This window comes from Coturnix japonica, chromosome 2, assembly GCF_054131305.1.
Source record: "Coturnix japonica strain WE chromosome 2, WE-NBRP24, whole genome shotgun sequence".
NCBI classification, from domain to species: domain Eukaryota; kingdom Metazoa; phylum Chordata; class Aves; order Galliformes; family Phasianidae; genus Coturnix; species Coturnix japonica.
In genome coordinates, this window is record NC_140664.1 from 70,464,942 (window position 1) to 70,487,437 (window position 22,496).

Here is a 22,496-nt window from a genome sequence, read left to right on the forward strand (position 1 = left end):
AACGGCCCACTGAGCCCTGCTTTAATACCCCTTAAGTAGACACTTCCTGATCATGAAATAGAGTTGTTTTTATAATGCCTATTGTGACACACAAAGCAGTTTCCAGATGCGTAAGGCAAAGTCACTCTCTGTAAGAACTTATCATTTCTTTACCTTTTTTCATTCTGTTCTGGTATTGGTACAGGAGCGGGAGGGGGGTCATCTTGATGAGTGTTTATCTTGTATGGGCGATCAATCGATTCACAAATCATTACAATATCCAGTCCCCAGAACAGCTGACACGACCATATATACAAATCTGAACACTAAACAGATGTTGCCTTTTTTTTTTCCCCACGTGACCAAGTTGGCTGCAATTTTATCCCAAAGAGGGAAAACCTTAAGGAAACCCTTACGCATTCTGGACTTTTATTCCTTATTACTCTTGGAAATAAATGTCCATTAGCAAAGGTTATATTCGTTATGAAAAGCAATTGCTCTTCACTTAGAAAACTCTCATTAAAATCAATGTAATGACTCAAGACAAATGTAGAAGGTGAAAAGCAGTGACCTAAGGTACTAATTGAAATAGACAGCGGTGAAATGATCTCATCTCAAATAAATAACATTGAAAGCATATGTTATAGTGGATATGTATATACTTATATATATCTGTGCGTAAAATATAAGATCGATCACAAGATTAAGATAATATTTTTTAAAAAGATTACACAACATCTGTTGTTTCATATATATATATATATATATATATATATGTATATATATATATAAAACATCATTAAAACTGCTTTCTCAGGTACTCCTTTCCCCTAAAAGTCTCTCACACAACTGCTGAAACACTTGGCTTTCCTGTGACAACATTTAATTCCTGCTAACAAAGAAGAACTCTCATAGGTAAGTAAATGAGGCACTGGAGTATTTCACATCATTGGAGACTAAATAAAATGAGGAAAGTTTGCCCAATTAACGAGAGAGGGAACAATGCCATCTAATCACAGTCTGCCTACTGCATAATGAGGTCTGATATGTTTCTTTTTATAGATACTGAACACACAGTACTGACGAGATGCATCTCCAGGGTCAGAATGCAAACGGGCTGGCATTAGCACACTGCAAGTCACAAACAACTCGAGAACGAGGAGTTCAAAGAAGTAGGATTGTCTCCCAAGTCCTAAAATGTCAAGCTCAGAGCCTCACCTCGGACAGCAAAACATTCCAACAACAACAAGAATTTCTGCAGTAAATGGCAGTTTCATTTTCCGTCTCGAAAGCAAGTTTAGCTTCCTCAGGTTACACTCACATGCTCTTGGTTTCACAGAAACAAGGCGTGTTCCAGAGGACACCATTCATAGCATCAATGGGCTTATACTAAGCTGAAGATACACTCTACTTACGCAGTAGAAACTTAACCAGAGGAGCAACAACCTGTGACACTTTCCTGGCATCTTGAGGCTGGTATTAGTGCCCCTCAGTGCTCCCTCTACACTTGAAAATGAGGGGATTTTTCAAAACGTGGTTAATAATTTCAAACTTCAATAGCAAGCTTAGAAGAGTCCATGAAAAAAATGCAAATAAACATAAACAAACCTTTCAGCTGCGCTGGCGAAGCAAACGGGACACGTTGCGGTGCATCCAGCTTTCTCACATTTCCTGTATTTCTTTTCTGATGCATCATCGTCATCATCTGTTGCCTCAGCTGCTTTCTTCTTCACCTAATAAAGAATAGCTGAAATCTGACCAGAAATGACACAGATGTGTTTTCTAACGGAGGCATTCACACAGTTCTGCAGCTTGCAGTGTGGCATTGAATGCTATAAAGGACACAAACTAAACTTTCTGAACCTGCTGTGAAATAGCTGCAGTGTGAAACAGCTGTCAAATTAGGGCATTATTTTATATCTCCCACCCCTCCCACCCAAAAAAAAACCAAACCAAACCAAACCAAAAAAAAACCCCAAGGAAACAGAACAGTAAAGATGGAAATATCATTTAAAGCTAAAAATGACTTCTCCTTGCTTAACCAATGCCACTGAAGAAATTACAAGCAAAGCCTCTGGTTTAAATAATATTTTAAGCTCCATCACATACTAATGAGTCAAGCCTGGGAGTTCAGCTTATTTTGCCTTCAGAAAGTCTCTACTTCACATACATACTGATATTAATTAGCCATGACTTATCTCCGCCTCAAACAAAGTACTAAGGGTGGTTTGGAGGACATTTTTTGGACTCCGGTTACAAAACTGTGTACCGAATGCCTCTTACGGGCTTCAGAGATGCTGTGTATCACATTGATTTGGGTCTTGGACAGCCTGGTTAGGCTGCACAGAAAGCTCTGCTTGTATTTTTAACACATCAAGTATTTTTAAGTTACAGTGAGCATTTGTCTCTTCTGGATACTGTTGATAAAGAAGAAGCTTTGCCTATTTCTTCATAGAATTAACTGCAAAAACATTCTGTCTCTGCAGTATCCACAGTTAAAACCTCTTTCTCTGTAACTGTTTCTTTCTGGAAAAAGAAAGACATAGGAGTGCCAAATTGTTATAAATACCTGTCTTCCAGAACTCCTCAAAGGAAGGCTGTCTGGAGACTGCTCTGAAGAACATGCCTTTTTCTTTGTCCGTACCCTTCCAGCTGACATTGTATTATTAGACCTGCAAAGAAAAAAAGTAGGGAGCAATTAAGAAAGTAATAACAAATGGTTGAATTTGCAGAGCTGTCCAATCACCTGGGCAGTACGGCCACACTTAGACTGCTGCTTCTATCAGAGTAACCTGGGCGAGAATCTGTTCAGCCTACCTATTAATTCAGGATGGATACGGAGGTGGCACTGTGGGGAAACGAACAACAATCTTATTTTGAACTAAATTCAGAGTTAAGATTAGATCCTTGAGTACTTCTTGACAGCCTGTTCCAGATCAGCATAGCCTGGATTTCAGTAATCTGATTTGCATTACATGATGATCTGGACTGGAATTAGGGTCAGCAAAGTGGGTAGACTTCAGTTCACAATGTGAACTCTGAAATCCCAGCCTTCACAGTGCTCTTCCCATTGACAACTGATTTATTGGTAACGAGATCTGTATGGTACAGCACTTTTCCAAACAACTAAGAGATGTTTAGATGTTCACCACCAAGTGAAACGTAAGTTCCAAAACTCGGATTGTTTAGACCGGAGGAGACTCTGGGGAGAACTTATCACTCTACACTTACCTGAAAGGAGGTTATAGTAAAGTAGGGGTCAGCTTCTTCTATGTAACTAGTGATAGGATGAGTAGTAACGGCCTCAAGTTGTGCCAAGGGAAGTTCAGGTTGGGTGGGAGAAAGAGTAGTTAGGTGCTGTGGTGGGCTGCCCTGTGAGGTGGTTGAGTCACTGACACTGGAGGTATTCAAGAAACATTTAGATGTTGTACTGAGGGACATGGTTTAGTGGGGAAGTATTGATGGCAGGTGGATGGTTGGGCTGGATGATTTTGGAGGTATATTTCCAACCTTGGTGATCCTATGACTCACACACCCTCCTGTGGATGTGCATCAGAATTTAGGATCTAAACAACAGCAGCTGCATTGTGATGTTAGTTAACTGGGAGATCACAAATGCAGTTACTAAACTGTTTCAGGAGAGAGGATCTACACCACAGGATAGATCACAGAATCATAGAATGGCCTGGGTTGCAAAGGACCACAATGATCACCCAGTTTCAACTCCCTGCTATGTGCAGTGTCACCAACCACCAGACCAGGCTGCCCAGAGCCACATCCAGCCTGGCCTTGAATGCCTCCAGGGATGGGGCACCCACAGCCTCCTTGGGCAAATCCATACTTGTATTTAACCAAATCCCTGGGAACAGGAAGAAGGCCACAGTTCGTCATGTAATCTGGAAAGCATGGAGTATGAGAAAGTATGCTGCAGAAATTGGAAAGCATATGTAAAATGTTGTAATCAAAGGCGTTCTTTCTGCTGGGATTAAAATACAAATAAAAATAGCCTGCAGGAAGAATTAAATCTAAATGCACTCCACCGCACGTAAAGGAAGCAGACTACAGCACTGAATCATGAATGTTATTTTGGTGTAATAGGGATCAGATTGCAATTTTTTGTTAGTATTTTTTGGTATGTATTTGTACTATATCTGGGATTTCTTTCTTTTGTTTCAGGCTGCATTCTCTTCGCTCCAGCTGACAGCATGGAGTGCTAGCAGTGGTTCAGTTCACAAATTCTCCTAAGTAAAGGTAGCAGCAAGAGAGAAAGGGAGTTGTTACAAGGTCTCAAATGAAGGTGATGTAAATCAAACCAGCGGCTGCTTTCCTCTGCTCTCCAGGTAGGAGGAACTGATGTGAGTGCAGAAAGGGGAAAAAAAATACTAATCACAGGATATCCACATCTGTGAGAAAGTAACTGAGTTCAGGAAACCAACTCAAAAATTAACTCTTTTACATGCAAACATCACATGTAACCAGAGAGAGAAAAAAACCCAGATCTTTTATTATGCCAAAATACAACAGCAGTCCACTGGAGCTTGCTACTGTATGGAGGCTGTGGTTGGAGAAGAGAAAGGAAAGATGAGTGCCACTGAGATGGCATTTCCCCAAAGTACCACATCAAGCCCCAGGAAATGAAAGTCGGGTTTTGCTGACAGGGCTGTCCAGCAGCATGACGGTCACAGAATAACACAGTGTTTTGTGTTGGAAGGGCCCTCAAAACCCACGCAGCTCCAACCCCCTGACATGGGCAGGGTTGCCACCCACACCAGCTTAGGCTGCCGAGGGCCCCATCCAACCTGGCCTTGCACACCTCCAGGATTGAGGCACCCATAGCTTCTCTGGGCAGCTGTGCCAGTGCCTGAACACCCTCACAGTGAAAAATCTCCCCTGACATCTTGTCTAAATCTCCCCTCTTTTAGTTTGAAACCATTCCTCCTCGTCTTATCAGCAGTATACCTTTGTATCACTTCAGTCACCTCAGCCTCCCACCCTCATACCCAGGTGGGGGGCTGCAGGCAGTCAGAGCCCATCCCAATAGCAGAGGGGAGTAATACAACCCCTTGTACATGGGGCTGGGGTTAATCAAGAAAGCAGTCAGTGTCCACTGAGAAGTGTGGTGAAAATATTATCGGTTCAGAGGTCTTCCCACCTTGACAGGCAGAGGGTAGATGTGGGGAAGCACTGATGTGTTTTTGTCACGGATGCTGCTGGACGGGGATGAGGCAGAAGGTGGAGAAGAGATGGGTTTGCAGATAGAACTGCATTAAGGCCATTGTTTCCAGCTGCTCTGCCTTCGCTTCCCCTTCCCAAAGCCCTACACCTCCCACACCCACAGCTTTTTCAAGACCAGCGGACACTGCCTACTTCGCTATGCTGTATGCGACTCTGCGCACCCTATCATCGCAGTGCCGGAGGAAAGAGACCCTTTAAAGGGGAAGGAGACGCATATTCCTACACTGCGCTACATTCCGTACCACTTCAACCCGTAATGTCCGGCCGGTGCGGGGAGAGTTGACAGCAAGTTTGTAGTGGAGTCGGGGGGTGGAGGGTGGAATTAAAAAGAAAGAAAGAGAAGAAAATAGAAACCACACACACACGCAGCCCACACCCAGGAAGCGAGAGCAGCCGGTGAGCCGCGGCCGGGCGCAGCCCCAACGCGCTGACAGCGGCCGCCCCGGAGCCCCCGCGGCCCCGACAACGTCCCCGGGGCGCTCACCTCGGGGTCGGCTCGCCCGGGGGCCGGAGAGCGCATCCACGCGTGGCCGCGCCGCCTCCTGCTAGAGCTGCAGCGGGGAGAGAAGGGGGGAACGATGGAGGGGAGGGCGCGGCGGTGAGCTCGGGGGGGGGCTGCGCCTGCACCTGCCCCGCAGCCGGGCCGGGGGCCGACGGGCAGCGGGGCTCACTCACCGCCGCGGCCATCCCCAGCGCCATCCTCCTCCACCTCCTCCTCCTTCTCCTCCTACCGGCGCCGAGCGCCCTCAGCCCGCCTCCCGCCGCCACCTCTTCCGCTCTCCGCGGTGCGTAGACAGGGGAGGCACCGCCCCGGTTCGGCCCCGCCGCCGTGCAGGTGCCGCTGCCGGGAGAGGGTCCCGGGTTAGCAGCGGTGAGGGGCTCATCGGTGCCGCCATGGAGGAGCCGGGGGGCGGCGGGAGCGGAGCGCAGCGGGAGCGGGTGCTGTCCGTGGAGGACTGGCTGCGGAAGTGGAGCACGGGTGCCACCGGATTCCATAAGGAACACGGGCATCCGTAGGTCGCTTCGGCACGGGCAGCGAGCTGGGGGCGGGATGAAAAGCTCTTGGTCATAAGTGCGGCGCTTAGAACAGGGAAAACGAGCAGTAAATCCACAGCCTGCAAATGAAATCATCGTTGTCATCTGCATTTCCTTAAAAACGGCAGAGGACATGCATTTTATTACTTCTCGGAAAGGGCAGTCAGGCATTGGAATGCACTGCCCAGGGAGGTAGTGGAGTCACAGACCATGGGAGTGTTCAAGAAACGTTTGGATGTTGTGTTGAGGAATATGATTTAGCTGGGAAGTATTGGTAATGGTTGCACTAGATGATCTTCTAGGTCTTTTCCAACCTTGATAATTCTGTGATTTCGTGCTGCATTTAGAGCCTTTACTCATTAAATCGTGTTCCAAACGACAAGCTTTGGATGACTTCACTGAAGCCTCAGGCTTGCCCAAGTGACAACTCCATGCTGTTCTTGGGTGTGAGACTGGACCTAGCTGCTGTGCAGGGCCCTGGGGCAGCGACTGTGCTGGGGGACAGGGCCGAGGGTGCAAACCCAGTCATCAGCCAGTGGGAACTGCCTGAAAGGTGTGTGTAGAGGAGTGGTACAGCAGTTTAACCACCACTCTGTTCCGGTGGCCCACCAAGAGACAGGGTCGTTGCTTTGTTACATGAAGAGACAAGCGGAATGGTGTCCCTCACTAGCAGAAATGGAGGTTATTTTCTAGGGAAATGGAAGGTGAAATCACTTGTTTTTGTTTCTAATGGCATTTCTGAGTGTGAGTGTGTATTGCATCAGAGGGTTTGGGCACTGCATGGCATGCTGTGCAGTACCTAGCTCACTGCTGGTACCCACACTCCTTCCTAATGCTGAATGAAACGCCTCTGTTCCCTTTCAGGCTCCTACAGAAGTACCTGGACCTTCTGGTGGATGGCAGGAGTGGGCTGAGGATATTTTTCCCTCTCTGTGGCAAAGCAGTCGACATGAAGTGGTACGGAATGGCAGGGATCATGACAGGAAAACCCTTACTGATGTGGGGAGGGAGGAGGGAAATTCCCAGCCCTGTAATGGCTGGTGGAAATGTGCTGGCAGAGGCTGGCTGAAGGAAGGAGCCAGTCTGGTTTGAGTGGTGCTTATTTAAACTCAGATTGCGTGGGGATAGTGTTCAATACAATGTGAGAACTGCAGAAAGTCAAGGTGAGTTGCACTAGTCCATCCTGAAGCCGAGGCCCGGAGAGCATTTCTCTATGGACATGTGGTGTGGGGGAGATGTTGGTGCACTGAGATGCTCACAAAACTTGGCACCTCTGGTGTGCACAGGCTGGCAGACATGGGACACAGCATCGTCGGTGTGGACGTCAGCGAGCAAGCGCTGAAGGAGTTCTTTGCAGATCAGAGTCTGCCTTATTGTGAAGAGCCAGTCCCAGGGATCACAGGAGCCAAAAAGTTGCAGGTATGTCTCCTGCATTGCCAGATTGGTGTGTTCAGCCATGCAATGCAGGCCCAGAGGAGCAAATGAGTCCTTTTGCTCTGTGCCTCTGCCTTACCAGTAGTCATTCACTTCTCCTTTTGAGGTTTGGAAGGAAACACTGGGCTGAGCAGTTCTTCTTTTCAGCGTGTTACTTCAGGCTTTTCATATAACTTTGAAAGGCCTAAATATAAAGTTGACAAGGTAGCATATCTAAAAATTAGACATCTGTGTGCCTCAACAGGCCAGAACCTCTATGGAAAGGATCAGGAGAGGTGCCTCAGTTAAAATAAGTCAACAGAAAAGTATAAAAGGTTTCTCACCGATTTCCTTCATTACACCTAAATGTATATCTAAAGACGTAGTTTCTGATGAGTATTTTTTCCCCTCGTTTTTTATTTTAGAGCACCTCTGGAAACATTTGTCTGTACTGCTGCAGTATTTACGATTTATCCAGGTAGGAATACACAGAGTGTTCTACAGTTTTCTATGACCAAACACAGCCCAAAATTGTTGGAGTTCAAGGGAGCATTTAGACAATGCTCTCAGACACAAGGTTTGTATTTTGCATGGTAAAGTTGGGAGTTGGATTTGATAATCCTTATAGCTCCCTTCCAACTTGGGATGTTCTGTGATTCTGTGATTAATGTTGTCCAATCACATTATTTAAACCAGCCCTTTGGACCAGATGCTCTAAAGAAAACTGGTTTTTGAACTCATGTGAGAAATGCGAATGGCCGCTATCTAACAAAAATGAACTATGGCGCTGACCATGTGGTGAAGATGCCAACCAAATACCATTAAATGGGCTCGTTGTTCTGAGCTATCATCTGAAAGTCATACAAAGCCACATTGGCTTTTGCAGTAAAAGCAAACTATGCTCATTATCATTGATGGATTCTACAAAGCAAAATCCTAACACGATCCCTTCCTCTGAGTAGCTTAGCAAAAGTGAAGAGAATATTACAGATTTTACAGGGAGTCTCTCAACCTCTAGCACCGGAGGCTCTGCCTTGGGTGATAATAGGTCTTGCTTGTTTATTTGCCCCCAGAAGCCTCCTGGTGGTGCTCACCACAGGTGTAAATCTGTCCTGAAATGTCCTCAGGCCTGCACCAGTGCTTGGGATGGCCGGAAACTGCAGGCTGTGCAAGAAAGGGATGTTTATGGCTTTGCAGCACCTCATAGGAAGATAAAGGTGACCAGGTGAAGGTCCTGTGTTACAGTTGCCTCCTCCTGCGTTTCTTACTCTGATGCAATTTACCCTCATTTATAAGGCTTTGGTGAGGTTTTGTGCGTGGGTTTGCTTTTCTTAGAAGCAGCTGCCAGTAACAACCTGTTCCCTGTCAGCTCAATAAGGAGGAGGTCAAGGCTTAACGTTTACAATAGACTGTTGCTAAGACTTTTGCTGCTGTAGCTGACTTCATTTGCTTTGAGTGTTATGTATATAACCAGTCTTGCAAAAATGAATGCCTTGGAACAGATGGGCTGTGTGCGAAAGTGACTGGTTTCACCCCATGATGGAGGTACTCGCTCATGTTTGTGGGCCCAGGTGTGTCACTCACAAAATAAATTAGAAGATACCCATCCTGGACATGGAACTCTGTGCTTAGTGCTGCTATGGTGAGAGTACAGACCTCATTCCTTACAGCAATCAGCAGTAATTAGGACTACAAATGCACATGCAGCTCAAGTTTCTATGTACAGATAATTACCCAGTAATTGTGGAAATTAAACTTATTTCTCTCTTGCTGAGGTTGGCCTGCTAACAAATCCTTTTAACCTCCACGCCTAACAGTCATTAGAGGAAATCTCAGGTGTGCTGGTGACCTTTGTCAGAATGAAGTATTTCAAAGTCTCCTGATAGTTAAAGAGTGACAGCGATTACTGCTTTTGGTGGGAATTCAGGGAAGTGTGGTGAACAGTTACATTGCACAATCATGGAGTGTCCTAATACAACTATGGCTGCCAGGCTTTAAATATATAAAAGCTGCTTCAATTGGGACTACTAAACTTGTGCAGTAGAGAGAGCAATTTGTAGCTGTATTACCTGGATGAAGCAGGATTTCTGTGGGTGTCTGAATTTCTGTATCAGGTGTTGATTTTTACTGATTTTTATAAATCATAGTGGTAAATAAACTGCCGTCTCTCATGCTGCACACTGTATAAAGCCATAGCAGGAGGCAATGTGAGGCTGAAAGTTGGGCACTGATATGTGTCCCTAATGCCTATTAGGATGAAAATCAGCTGTGTTTCTTCCTTTTCCTCATGACTTGGTTCTCCTCAGAAGAGAGCTGGATGCACAGAGAGGCAGGGAGCACCCAGATGGCTCTGAGATGATTGAGTCTGTCACCTGCCCCCCTCATCCCCACTGTGTACTTAACTGTCTCTTTAAAACTCTTCTTTCTTATAGAAGACTGATTATTGAAATTAGAGGCTTAGTCTTGGCAAGCTTTGAAAGAAGTTGAGAATTTACAGTGTTATCATGTCTCGTTGCAGTAGAGCAGGAAGTACAGGAGCTTCTAGGTTAGGTGCCAGAAAGTCAGCAATGCTGTTGCAATGAAATGAACAGCAGGGCAGGGAGAAGTGAAGAAAGAGATGATGCAATGGGAATCAGGGGAGATGGATTTAAATTGAAAGAGGGTAGATTTAGGTTGGATGTTAGGGTAAAGTTCTTCACTAGGAGAGTGGTTAGGCCCTGGAACAGGCTGCCCAGGGAGGTTGTGGATGCCCCGTCCTTGGAGGTGTTCAAGACCAGGTTGGACGGGGCCCTGGGCAACCTGATCTAGTAAAGGTGTATGTTTGGTGGCCCTGCCAGGCAGGGGGGTTGGAACTACATGATCCTTGAGGTCCCTTCCAACCCGGGTCATTCTGTGATTCTCCCAGTGCACAAAAAGGTATTGCCAAATTTTACTTATTTATTTTTTCTCTTTAAGTAAATGTATTTCAGACTTCCTCTAAAATAATGCAATTTATTATTACATTACTCTTTAATTTCTGGTTTTAATAACTACCAGAATCAAGGCTCTTTGTACCCCTAAACATCTTCTACTGCTCTTACCACCCATTAACAAAGGCATTTTCCAATAGCCTTGGCTACGTGCAGGCTTTGGATAGTCCTTGAAGCCATCTGCCAGCACATTCAGGGGCAAGTAATGTCTGTGGCAGCATTAGTCTGAGGCAAGCATCAGCTTTTAGCTTTTCTAAGATTAAACAAGTTGCAAACTGCCGCTACCTGTCCTGGGCACGTAGCTGGGAACTGAGGTGTTAAAAATCCCTGAGTGTGCCATATTCAGTAGCCTTAATGCAGAGAGGTACCATCTCTAACTTGTGTTGCAAGTCACATGTGAGCTTTAGAAGCTGGTCATAAAATTCAGTGTCCCAAATATACATCAGTGTTGCCTCAAGGGTTATATCAGAGTGTGATTGCCAAAAACCCAGACTTAAATCCCCGAAGTATTTAAATTACCTTCCTCCTTTTGCTTGTCTCTGCATCCCCTAGAGAAAAGGAAATACCGAGCAATTCCAGCACCTCATGCTGTTGTAGCAGGATGGTGTATCAGAGTTTCTCAAGAGCCTGTTTGTGTTGTTTGGAAAATGCTGGACCATGTCAGCAAATCAGGCCTGCACGGATAGCTGGAGACTATTTGTGACTTCACAGAAGTATCTGAATAATGGTAAAGTATCCCTGTTGGCGTATTTAAGCGTTTTTCCTCATCTTTCTATAGTGCAGTTGTTGGCAAGTTTGATGGCGTTTGGGACAGAGGAGCTCTAGTGGCTGTGAATCCATGCGACAGACAACGGTAACTGAATTTGCTTGGTTGTTACTTTTCCCTAATGTATCCAGTGACCTTTTTTTTTCCTCCTCTTGCCACCCTGGGATGACTGCTCTCTCATTCAACAAAGTAACCTGAACAAGCTTTTCTCTACAGCCAGCTGCAGCTACAGAGCTCTGCCCTCTGGGTTTGTCAGCTTCCTTCAGGAAGCCGCCCTGCCTCTTGGTGGGAAAATATGTGGTTTGCTGCAGCCCAGCAGAAGCAGAGCTGCACGTCTCATCTGAATGTTATTATTTCCTTTTCACCCCTTCTGCTTCTCTTGCCTCTCTTTGTCCGTTTTCTCCTCACTTCCCTTTATGTTTCTCATTCTTGCCCATAGCCAACCTGAGTTTAGTTTGAGCAGATCTCAAATGATTGGGACTGCATTCTAAACCATGGCAGGTGAATGTTTTTTGTCTGTTAGTTTTGAGATGGATATAGGAAAAGAGAGAAATTGTTGTTTATGGAGAGTATAGAGAAACCTTGACTTGGGGCATTTCATTAGTTACATGAGTTTCATGCTCGTGTATTTCTGCTTGGTTTCTGTGTCAGTTTAACTTGTCTCTGCACAGGAACACATTACCTTATTCAGTGAATAGTTTGAATGCTGTGCTTAAGTGCTTGTGCCGTTCCAAAATAATAAAGTACGTCTATCTCCTTTTAGCTATGTCACCTTGATGAGCTCCCTAATGGAGAAAAACTCTTCTTATCTCCTCGTTACAGTTCTATATGATCCAACCAAATACAATGGTGAGAACTTTGCACTGCTCGTGTTTTGATTCTGCATGTATGTCGATACAAATTGTGTGTAGATGCAGTAGATATCTTGGTATCACTATTTTTTTTTATCAACAGTTCTTTGGTAGCTGACTGTGTCATTATGGTTGTGTTAAACATTTTAGGTGTTGAGGAAGCTCAACCCTTTCCCTCCCTCCGGCACTCAGATGTGCCAAGGACAAGTGAAGGAAAAGCAAGATATATAAACAATAAAATGAAACTGGAAGACTGAATGCTTAGAGTAACATCATACACCCTGTCTGGCTTAGGGACTTCAATACACTTCCAAGAACACTGATCATCTTAGACCCTTGGTTTATTTGCCCAATACTTGAGGCCCAATGTGCTGCACATCTTGTGCCTTTCCCCTTACTGCTACCATGGTCAGAATATGCCTGGAGGAGGTGATAGTGTAAACCATGAAGTATTTTTCCCTTTCGTAACTTGTATTATGTGCTGGTACACCTAGGTTGTTCTTTAAGTTTTCGTTATGTTAGTTACTGCCTCTCAAAAGAAAAAAAGATATCTTGCTTTTGAGCTCTTCAGCATAATTGTCCTTCAAAGAATGGGTCATGTTATCATTAGTCACGATAGTGACCATGATCTTCAGTACAGATATTTGTCTCCTTCTTATGTCTCCTCTCTGATTAGCTTCACTGTTTTCTTTACAGGACCACCATTTTGTGTTCCTGAATCTGAAGTTAAAAGCCTGTTTGGTAAGTAGTACTTCAGCTAACACTTAGAATTATTGTTTTGGTTTTTTTGTTTGTTTGTTTTTTTAAATTAATTAATTTATTTTGCAAAGCACATATATGTATTTGTGTGCTTCTACAGCAAGTGATGGAGTCATCTGCTTACATCTTAGATAACATATTGAGTCATGGACAAGTAGTAAGTGAAATAAATGCCGTGCTGTCACAAGGCTTTTGCTGTTAATGCAGCTTCTCAGCTCTTGAAAAGACATGAGGAAAACCCGGGAGGCAGGCGCTGTCTCCTTCCTTCCCTGGCATCCTTTCGCCCTCTCAGGATCCAGATTGCATGTAGTGGCCTTGTAGCTTCAGTCCTGTTTGACCATTTCACCTTTCTCTGCACCTCATCACCTGTTTTTTATGCAAGGCCTTTGGATATTGGTTTTACCATTTCTGCTGTACTTTTGTCGGCAAAGAAGAAAAGTAAAATGTCACGCTACAGGAATGCTAAATGTACAGCTCCATCCCAGTAAAAAGATAATGTTAAAATTGTGGCGGGTATTTAGTTTTGAATGTTCTTCCTGATATCCTTTGACACTGCACTTTTCAATGTACATCTTTCTGAGACCTCTGACGTGTCTGTGTGCAGTGAGTTATTGCTATGGACAGTTGCATGCCAGTGCAATAGAGACAGGTAAGGTTTCCTCAGCTGATTTGTGTAACGCTGTTAGGGACCAAGAGGAGCTCTGTGCATAGGATTGTGTTTTCTGATGTCTTACTTTCTTCAGTGGCTTTCCATTCTTTGACCAGTCATTCGTTCTTCCTTTTCAGGCAGCCAGTGTGAAATTAAATGTCTTCAGAAAGTCAGTGACTTCTCAGACAAACACAAGCAGTGGGGACTAGATTATTTTCTGGAAGTCATGTATCTAATAAAGTTTGCAGCTTGATTGAAGTAAGTTTAAAAAAACATACCTCCTACCTTTTATGTTTGTCTGATGTTTTACATGTTTTGGGGCACTCTTAAAGCAGGCTTCAGGGTACAAAAAACGCCTGTGGAACATTTTTGTCTGGATGATTTTACTTTCAGAATCAGCTCTGACTTCACAGCTGACTTCCCTGCCTTCAGCTGTGCATAGCTTTTCTTTGCCCCGATATAGGGCACCATCCTTGGAGGTGTTCAAGACCAGGTTGGACGGGGCCCTGGGCAACCTGATCTAGTAAATGTGTATGTTTGGTGGCCCTGCCAGGCAGGGGGGTTGGAACTACATGATCCTTGAGGTCCCTTCCAACCCGGGTCATTCTGTGATTCTGTAATAGTAATAGCACCGTTACGGCGACTTGGAGGCTGGAGGCCTCAGCAGGGCCCCGTGCTCCGGGCCGCACCGCCGCATCCGTCCCGCAGGGGGCAGGCGCCGGCCCGCTGAGTCCCGCCGGGTCGCGTCGGGGATGGCGGAGGCGGCGGACGAGGCGGAGCTGGGCCTGGTGGAGTGCCGGGTGTGCTTCGAGCGGTTCGGCCCCGACGGGCAGCGGCGGCCGCGTAACCTGCCGTGTGGACACGTCCTGTGCCGCGGCTGCGTGGAGGCGCTGGGCGGCCCCGAGCGGCGACGCCTGGAGTGCCCCTTCTGCCGGCGGCCCTGCGGCCTCGGCGAGACCAGCGACTGCCTGCCGCTGCTGCAGCTCTTGGAGCTGCTGGGCCCCGGCGGCCTCAGCCCCTCGGCCCTCGGGAGGGCGGCCGGCGGCCCGGCCCCGCCGCGGCTGCAGCTGTCGCTGGGCGGCTGGGGGTCGCTGCTGAACCCCACGGGGGTGGCGGCGTGCCGGAGCTCGGGGCGCCTGGCGGTGGCCCACGACGGCAAAAAGAGGATCCACGTCTTCGGGCCGAGCGGGTCCTGCCTGCAGAGGTTCGGGGAGCGAGGGGACGCGGACAACGACATCAAGTACCCGCTGGGTGTGACGGTCACGGCGGACGGGCACGTGGTGGTCAGCGACGGCGGGGACCGCTCGGTGAAGGCCTTCGACTTTGATGGGAGGGGGACTCTGGCTGTGCGGGAAGGCTTCTGCCTGCCCTGGGGACTGGGTGCCACCCCCGAGTGCGACGTGATGGTGACGGACGCCGAGGCTGGAGCTCTGTACCGCCTGACGGCCGACTTTGGCAAGGGGGAGCTGAAGAAATGCCAGCTGGTCCGGTCCAAATTAACGTGCCCCAGAGGGGTGGCGGTCTGCCCGAGCTCGGGTGCTGTTGTGGTGATAGAGCACCTGAATACTAAAGGACCAAGCAGCTGCAGCACCCGATTGAAGATATTCAGCGCAGACATGACTCTCATTGGCCAGATGGATAGCTTTGGGCTGAACCTCGTTTTCCCCTCCAAAATATATACCACGGCTGTGGCCTTTGACAAAGAGGGTTGCATTGTCATAACCGATGTCTGCAATCAGGCTGTGATATGCCTGGGGAAACCTGAGGAGTTTCCCATCTTTAACCCTCTAGTTAGCCATGGGCTTACTTATCCCATAGGACTAACTTACACGGCAAACAACTCCCTCGTTGTTTTAGACAGTGGTGATCATTCAGTAAAAATATATAGCTCTGCCTGAGTGGGCTTAGATGTGTTCAGCTATTGGTTTGAGCTGCTTTTGGCTACAAAGTGTGTGCAGTACTTGTGTTCAGAGGCACACAGGGAGGAAGTATTATTCCCTGGGCTTTGTGTGAAGTGAAATCACCCTCTTAGACCAATGTACTGTACTTCCCACAAAGTGTACACCAGATTCCGTGTATAGCAGGAGACAATGTGGCTGCTGCAGACTGAAGTCAGCAGTGAACCAAGCAAGCGAGGAGAAATGGCAGCTTCAGCTCAAGGCCAGTTGATCTAGCCATGATCAATTGTAATACATGAGCTATCAGCATTTAGTGATTCATATGAAGTGAATAGATGCTCAAAGCCTTTCTGTTTTCTTCTCCATACTGAGAAAATGCACTTATTTGTATGCATTTCTTACCACCTCCTCAGTGTTTTACTGAAACGCTAACACTTCCCACATAACGCATGGATCCATCCATATCTTCACTGTGATGTATGGTTACTGGCATGGGTGGCTTTCCCTAAAACCATCTCCAAGTATCTGTGTTTAGACCACAGGTACTTCTGCATCTACAGAATAGAACTGGCCATGTTAGTAACACAGGTACTCGTGAGAGATTTCCATTACTGCCTGCGTCTGTCTTGAAATCAACATGGTACTTCTGCACCACTCTGCAGCATTCAGTCGAAACTTTGAATGTTGGAGGGGAGTAATAAGGGCAAGGGGATGAGAGCCTTGCCATTTCCTAGCCTACAAAAAGTATTTTGCTGGTAGCAGATAGCAGCTTAACAACTCTTGAAAACAGTTTTGCTGTGGATGTGAGTTCTGTTGCCTTATTACACCACAGAAATCCATGTAAATTTAGAACAAAATAACACACCTACTAGAAGTCACTGCTGCATTCTAGGAATTCCAAGTGCTTCTGAACTAATTACTTAGTGCAGCACTAAAAGGGAGTTGCATATAAATGTGTCTTGTGCGGTGGAGACAAATAGATTAATGTAAAACTTTTATGAAGGTGTATTTAATGACTGAAAGCATGCATATTATCTAAGGCCATTTCAAATTCACGTGTAGTCTTCCTGTTGGTTAACATTTCATTTGGCATTTGCTCTGACTTCTTGGCCATTTAATAACTAACTACTTATAATACTGTATGAATAACATATACCAATTATTTCAAACTGGAGCAATTTTGGCCCTCAAATGATGTATTAAAGCCCTCTTGTATTAATATCTTGTGTTCACATTTATAAAAGCAGAGCAAACAAGAATATTAAATACAGCTATTTGTAAAGGTTAATTGAAAAGTGGGCTGGAGGTCAAATACCCATGGAGTTGGATCCATCAGAATATGAATAAGTACTGATGAAAGTGGGATCTACCAAATTGTTTTCACAATCCTGAGAGCAGGAAAAGGCCAACACGTTCCTGTTCTTAAGAAAATAAAACCCCATTTACACCCTAGCTGATGGTTTCTGCATCTATTTCTTTGGGTACTCTGGGGAGGAACGGGGGGCAGATGGGCATGACCTTTCCCTGGTGTGTCAGTGCAACAATTTGATTGTAGACCAGTGTTTGGCAGGCGATTCAGCTTAGCGACTGACAAACCCATGTTCTCCTCCAGTGCCTCATGGTGGCCTGCAGCTCCTCATGAGTCGAGAGGCGGGTCAGTGCTGAGCTCTGCTCTCTGGTGACAGAGTCAGGACCCCAGAGAACAGCATGGGGCTGCATCAGGGGAGATTTTCCTGGGCATCAGAGAAAGGTTCTTCATGGACAGAATGGCCAGGCACTGGGACAGGATCCCCATGGCAGTGGTCACAGACCCAAGCTGCTGGAGCTCAAGGAGTGTTTGGAGAATGCTCTCAGAAAGATGATTGAACATTTTGGTAGTGCTGTGTGGAGCCAGCAGTTGGTCTTGTTGATCCTTCTAAGTCCCTTCCAACTCAGGCTGTTCCATGATGACTTGAAGCCATAGTCAGCCATCAACTTAGTAAGTGCCTTGATGGTATTTGATATCCTGCTTACGAAGGTGGATAGTAATAGGACAAGGGGGAATGTTTTTAAACTGATATGGGGGGATTAGGTTAGATATTAGGAGGAAGTTTTTCACTCAGAAGGTGGTGATGCATTGGAACAGGTTGCCCAACGAGGCTGTGGATTCACCATCCCTGGCCAGGCTGGATGTGGCTCTGGGCAGCCTGGTGTAGTGGCTGACAACCCCACACATAGCAGGGGGATTGAAACTGGAAGATCACTGTGGTCCTTTTCAAGCCAGGCTATTCTATGATTCTATGATTGTATGATATGCCTGGTTTGCTCTTGGCACTGGAGAGGCCTGTATCAGCCCACTTGTGGTACTGATGCTGGTCAGGGCATATCTCACCCTCTCAGTCCAAGGGAGGGGCCCATTGTAATCATCCTGCTATTTCTGGAAAGGATTGTGTCCTCTAGCAAGGTGGGCTGTTGTTTTGGGCAGTGATCTCAATCTCATCTTGGAGCAAGTGTCACAGTCTTGGCATGGCTGAATGACGTTGGATAGTTGTATGGACAGCTCCCATGCTGTAGTAGCTGCCCACATTGTTTTTTGTCCAGCATGCTGCAGCTTCTGATGTAACCAACAGTGTTCTCAGATGGTGAATCATCAATCCATCGAACTCAGGCCAGTGTGTCCGATTCATCATTTCCCTGTGACTGCGGGGGTGGTGACCAGAAACATGATAGACATGTACAGTTCTGTGTTTACCTGTATTCCATATTTCTAACTACATATCTCTGCCCCAGACTGGTCAGGTGTGGATAGTCCATTCCTGGGTGGCCCACTGTGTAATCCAAAGAGTGAGCCCCCAGTACACAGCCCAACTATCCGTGCAGATATTCAGGATACCATCACCAGGTTCCTTGGTTGTAACCATCCACATGGCTTGCAGTTCTGCCCATTGGCTGCACTGGCCACCCCCTTCTTCTAACCAGATTGTTTCAGTGGAGGGATGGTATGCTACTTCTCTCCACTTGCTTGAATTGCCTTTGCTGGACCCATCCATGTACCAGGCATTTTCAGGAATGGGATATTTCCCCTCCTGAACAAGACTCTTCTCTGGTGAAGCGGCGAATGTTTCTTTCAGTGCATCCCTGTGATACATCTCTGGATCTAAGGTCTTTTGAAGTTCTTTCAGTGATGATGAAGACAGACTCCTCTGGCTGAGATAGGTGACCCACTATGCCACCGTTTGTGTTTGGGCCACCCCTGTCTTAGGAAGGTGGGTCAGATCCCACTCCTGGATTGGCAGGGTGGTCTTAACTATGACCTCAGCTGTTTGGGTTTTTGGCTCCACCACCTGTAAAGCAGAATAGGCAGCCAATAACTGTTTTTCAATCATAGTTTATCTTTCTTCTGCTTCATTCCAGACCCAAGACCAGAATCCAATGTGGGTCCAAACGGAACTCTGGCATTGCCACAGGCCCCAGCCAAAGCCATCCTGAGTGACATGAACATCCAACTTGGCTGGGAGGGTAGGATCAAATATATTCAATGCCTGTGTGTATTTAATAGCCAGTTTTGCCTGTTGGAGGCCTCGTGTTCTGTTCTCCCCCAATCCCATAGCTGCCCCCTTTTTTTTGTGAGTTTATATAATGGTCTCAGCAGCTGCACTAAATGAGGTATAAAGAGCACCAATATCCCAGTATACCTAAGAACTCCTGCAGCTGCTTTGGTGTTGTAGGGACTGCCTGAACCTTACCTATTACAGCACTGGGTAGTACTTTGGTCTAATAAAGGTCAGCTGGTGTTCAGGGTATACTACAGGCCACCCGATCAAGGGAAGGCTGTTGACAAGGCTTTCTTGCTCCAGATGCAGGAGGTGGTGTGCTCACAGGCTCTCATCCTGGTGGGGGACTTCAACCATCCAGACATCTGTTGGAAAGACTTGCAGACGTGGGATCAGGAAAGCCAAGGCGCAGGAAAAACTGAATCTGGTGAGGGATGTGAAAAACAGTAAGAATTAATTCTACAGGTAAATTGGCCAGAAGAGATAGGCCAAAACGGGTGTACCTTCTTTGGTGAATTTTAAAGGAGAGCTGGCTTCAATGGATGAAGAGAAAGCTGAGGTGCTGAATAAGTTCTTTGCCTCGGTCTTCACTGGTGGCCAGGATTCTAGTCTTTTTCATGTCCCTGAGCCCTGTATCCCCAAACCTCTATGTGGGGACCAGGGAGGTAAATCCCTCCCCACTGTAAGGGCAGAGCAAGTCCGAGAGTGTCTCATGGGACTGAATGAGTACAAGTCTATGGGGCTAGATGGCGTGCATCTCAGGGTTCTGAAGGAGCTGGCTAGGGTGGTTGCCGAGGCACTCTCCATCATATTTGAGAAGTCGTGGCTGTCAGGTGAGGTCCCAGATGACTGGAGGAAGGGTCACATCACTTCCATATACAAGAAGGGGAGGCAGGGAGGACCCGGGGAACTACAGGCTGGTGAGTCTCACCTCTGTGCCTGGGAAGATCATGGAACAGATCCTCCTGGACAACATGCTCAATCTTGTGAGGAATGAACATACAATCTGAGAAAGCCAGCATGGCTTCACAAGGGGAAGGTCATGCTTAACCAATCTTATGGCCTTCTATGATGGAGTGATGGCATTGGTTGACAAAGGGAAGGTGACCGATGTCATTTACCTGGACTTGAGCAAGGCCTTTGACATGGTCCCCCACCATATCCTCAACTCCAAATTGGAGGGATGTGGATTTGATGGGAGGATCACTTGATGGATAAGAAATTGGTTGAAAGGCCGCATACAGAGGGTGGTGGTCAATGGCTCTATGTCCAGGTGAAAGCCAGTAATGAGCGGTGTCCCCCAAGGGTCTGTCTTGGGACCGGTGCTCTTTAACATCTTTGTTAATGACATCAATGAGGGAATTGAGTGCACCCTCAGCAAGTTTGCTGATGGCACCAAGCTGAGCGGCGCGGTCGATACGGTGGAAGGAAGGGATGCCATTCAGAGGGACCTCGACAGTCTGGAAAGCTGGGCTCGGGTGAACCTAATGAGGTTCAACACAGCAAAGTACAAGATTTTGCACTTGGGCCGGAAGAACCCCAGGCACCTGTACAGGCTGGGAGAAGTGGTCCTTGAGAGCAGCTCGGCAGAGAAGGACCTGGGGATTCTGATGGACAAGAGACTTAACATGAGCCAGCAGTGCGCTCTGGCAGCTTGGAAAGCAAATGGGATCCTGGGCTCCATCAAGAGAGGGGTGGTCAGCAGGGATAGGGAGGTGATTGTCCCTCTCTACTCTGCTCTTGTGAGGCCCCATCTGGAGTACTGTGTCCAGGTGTGGAGCCCTCAGTACAAGAAAGACATAGACATTTTGGAAAGGGTCCAGAGGAGGGCCACGAAGATGATCAGGGGGCTGGAGAACCTCCCCTATGAGGACAGGCTGAGTGAGTTGGGCTTGTTCAGCCTGGAGAAGAGAAGGCTGCGGGGTGACCTCATTGCAGCCTTTCAGTACCTGAAGGGAACCTACACCCAGGAGGGGAGTAAACACTTCAAAAGGGCTGACAATAGCAGGACTAGGGGAAATGTATCCAAGTTGAAGGAGGAAAGATTTAGGTTGGATGTTAGGGGGAAGTTCTTCACTAGGAGAGTGGTTAGGCCCTGGAACAGGCTGCCCAGGGAGGTTGTGGATGCCCCGTCCTTGGAGGTATTCAAAGCCAGGTTGGACGGGGCTCCAATTTGCTCCAAGACGAACATGCTAATTAAGCATGAACATCATAATCTATCTCTCAAATCAAATTAATGTCACCCCATGTACAGGAACACATAATGCAAGGTTATGTGTGTTATTATTTCTGGGTGCACATTATGATGCAGAAGAGGAGAAAAGAATGGAAAAGATCCTGAAGGAGAGACAAGAGATAAAGGAGAAAATACTATATCCTTTTCTTCCTCTAAGATGGCAGTACTTCACTTCTTGGTGTAGATGTATTTTGGTAGCACTATTATCAAGAGCAACCCTGAATCTGCTGTGTTTGTCTCTTCAACATATCATCTACTCTTTGGAAACTTTGGTGAATTTGTTCAGTGAAACTCTGAAGGAGCACTGTCACAAAAACATTTGTGAATCTTTCAGTTAAAGCACATGAGGGGTTTTTTTGTCAAAGTCAAATCTGTACTCTTAATGCAACACCTTTTGTCCTTTCTGTTGGACTGAAGGGATGAAATCTTAGATAACAGTGTGTATGATGGCAAACGTCTTAAGTCATTTAAGGAATGTGTTTTGGAATGTGGTATGAAAATTCTTATGAAAGGTATAAGAGGATGAAGGGCCATACATTTTAAACAGCATTTTTTATGTGGCATTGGCTTTTTGTGATTGTCTGTGATAGCAGCAGACTGGTTCCAGTGATTTCAAGATCTTCTGAGTACTGGACTTTGTAGATGAGTCATATACTTGGAGTTACCCTGTCAAATAATGGTGGAAACAAAATACAAGTAGCTTGGAAGCCTGCACAGGATGCCACTAATTATTTCTGCCAAGAGCAAGCCTCTTTGCCATGCCATAAGCTATGAATCAAAGAGGATGAGATTTGAAGTTAAATGACAAAAAAAGTACACCCCGTGGTTTCCCTGTTTGATAGTCTTCAATGCATATGAAAATGAGAATTTGATTTATGGGAATACAGGAAAGACTATTCAGAGCAGCAGCTGTGAAGCAAGATAAACAGCATGAAAACCAAGGACATCTCCAGAAGAAGAGGAAAACAAAGTCAAATAAGCTGTGTGATGGCTGCGTGATGATGAGGGTGACTGGAGGAAGAGAGTGTGGCTAGGAATGATTCATGGCTCTGATTGGATAAGGACCTGCATGAATGGTTATGGAGTGTTTGTGGAATACTCTGTTGACATGTAAAGGTGGATGGGAAAGTTGTAATAGAGGATGGGGAAACTAAAAATGGAAACTTGTGAACG

The 22,496-nt window shown here is 46.4% G+C and overlaps 4 protein-coding genes across 11 annotated transcripts in view; 3 read left to right on the forward strand and 1 right to left on the reverse strand.

Annotated features, from left to right (window-relative positions):
- The window catches only part of DEK (DEK proto-oncogene), a 44,209-nt gene extending 42,472 nt beyond the window's left edge, over nt 1–1,737 (forward strand). For both annotated transcript variants that reach the window (XM_085540158.1, XM_085540159.1), the window contains exon 11: nt 1,042–1,737. In XM_085540158.1, the coding sequence (XP_085396284.1) occupies nt 1,042–1,062 (21 nt within the window). In that variant the 3' untranslated portion in view covers nt 1,063–1,737. The remainder of the gene's footprint in view (nt 1–1,041) is intronic.
- KDM1B (lysine demethylase 1B) overlaps nt 1–6,026 on the reverse strand; it is a 27,979-nt gene extending 21,953 nt beyond the window's left edge. The window contains exons 1-4 of one of the 4 annotated variants that reach the window (XM_015854734.3): nt 5,890–6,026; nt 5,699–5,765; nt 2,549–2,651; nt 1,588–1,712 (exon numbers count right to left, since the gene is read on the reverse strand). In XM_015854734.3, the coding sequence (XP_015710220.1) occupies nt 1,588–1,712; nt 2,549–2,638 (215 nt within the window). In that variant the 5' untranslated portion in view covers nt 2,639–2,651; nt 5,699–5,765; nt 5,890–6,026. Of the gene's footprint in view, nt 1–1,587; nt 1,713–2,548; nt 2,652–5,698 lie in introns of all 4 variants that reach the window. The other 3 variants (XR_014943554.1, XM_015854733.3, XM_085540156.1) reach the window with 3 other exon arrangements.
- On the forward strand, nt 5,990–14,022 carry TPMT (thiopurine S-methyltransferase). 4 transcript variants are annotated; one of them, XM_085540166.1, is made up of 9 exons: nt 5,990–6,049; nt 6,084–6,227; nt 7,114–7,206; nt 7,536–7,668; nt 8,088–8,140; nt 11,410–11,484; nt 12,161–12,246; nt 12,945–12,989; nt 13,794–14,022. In XM_085540166.1, exons 2-9 carry the CDS (start codon nt 6,109–6,111, stop codon nt 13,907–13,909), a joined length of 720 nt encoding a protein of 239 aa, XP_085396292.1. In that variant the 5' UTR covers nt 5,990–6,049; nt 6,084–6,108; the 3' UTR covers nt 13,910–14,022. The 4 variants fall into 4 exon arrangements, with proteins under 4 accessions (XP_085396292.1, XP_015710223.2, XP_085396291.1 ...); XM_015854737.3 differs by having other exon boundaries at nt 6,004–6,227; XM_085540165.1 differs by having other exon boundaries at nt 6,004–6,085.
- A 296-nt stretch (nt 14,023–14,318) lies between these two features.
- NHLRC1 (NHL repeat containing E3 ubiquitin protein ligase 1) lies at nt 14,319–17,006 on the forward strand. The gene has a single exon (XM_015854736.3). It carries the CDS (start codon nt 14,409–14,411, stop codon nt 15,552–15,554), a length of 1,146 nt encoding a protein of 381 aa, XP_015710222.2. The 5' UTR covers nt 14,319–14,408; the 3' UTR covers nt 15,555–17,006.
- The last annotated feature ends 5,490 nt before the right edge of the window (nt 17,007–22,496 follow it).